The sequence below is a fragment of the Monoraphidium neglectum genome (assembly GCF_000611645.1).
Source record: "Monoraphidium neglectum strain SAG 48.87 unplaced genomic scaffold scaffold01052, whole genome shotgun sequence".
Classification (NCBI taxonomy): Eukaryota; Viridiplantae; Chlorophyta; class Chlorophyceae; order Sphaeropleales; family Selenastraceae; genus Monoraphidium; species Monoraphidium neglectum.
This window is the reverse complement of record NW_014012576.1, coordinates 15,111-15,752: the sequence shown is the minus strand read 5'-3', so window position 1 is coordinate 15,752 and position 642 is coordinate 15,111. Positions and strand designations below refer to the sequence as shown.

Genomic DNA, 642 nt, shown 5'->3' with positions numbered 1-642 from the left:
CGGTTGGGTGCAGCAGCTGACAGCAGCGCATTAGGAACGCGCCCGCCGCCGCCGCAACCGCATGCGCGCAGAGTGCGCACCTTCATTGATATCAAGCACAACAACCTCGATGTCCGGGCACTTGTAGGCGATCATGCTCATAGTCGGCCTGCATCGCCGCGAACGGGTCAGAGAGGGTGCCCACACACTCTGGGTCGCGTTTGATTCTCTGAAGCCCAGGATCAACCACACTGATCTGAAATTAGCTCGGCACATCCAGGAAGGCCGCTCACCCGCCTACGTAGCCCGCCCCGATGCAAGCGATCTTGTACGTTGTCATGGTGCTGCCTGGTAAGGATATATGGTCAATGACCTACGTGATGCTTTGATACAAGAGTAGAGGTGGGGCTGCTGAGTGCAGGACTGCCCTCGCGGTCTTTCAGATTATACTGTGTGGCACGCTGCCCTGCGGCCTGGTGAGCAGCACGAATGCAAGGCTTGGAGAAGAGGCGATAATTGATTATCTGTGACAATCACAAGATTTAGTCGGACACTGATGAGTACACACGCGGCACACTCATGAACTAGCCATCCATCGGGCTGCTCGTTTAGCACGGCTACGCGGGCCTTCTCGACCCCCTGGCGGCCTGAATCATGATAACA

The 642-nt window shown here is 56.7% G+C and overlaps 1 protein-coding gene across 1 annotated transcript in view; it reads right to left on the bottom strand.

Moving 5' to 3' along the window:
• Positions 1-319, bottom strand: part of MNEG_6472 (UDPglucose 6-dehydrogenase) — a gene marked incomplete at both ends in the record, with an annotated part of 2,809 nt that extends 2,490 nt beyond the window's left edge. Inside the window, 2 exons of the mRNA XM_014045055.1 lie at positions 81-148; positions 273-319. Coding sequence (XP_013900509.1) covers positions 81-148; positions 273-319 — 115 coding nt within the window. The remainder of the gene's footprint in view (positions 1-80; positions 149-272) is intronic.
• Positions 320-642: the final 323 nt, after the last annotated feature.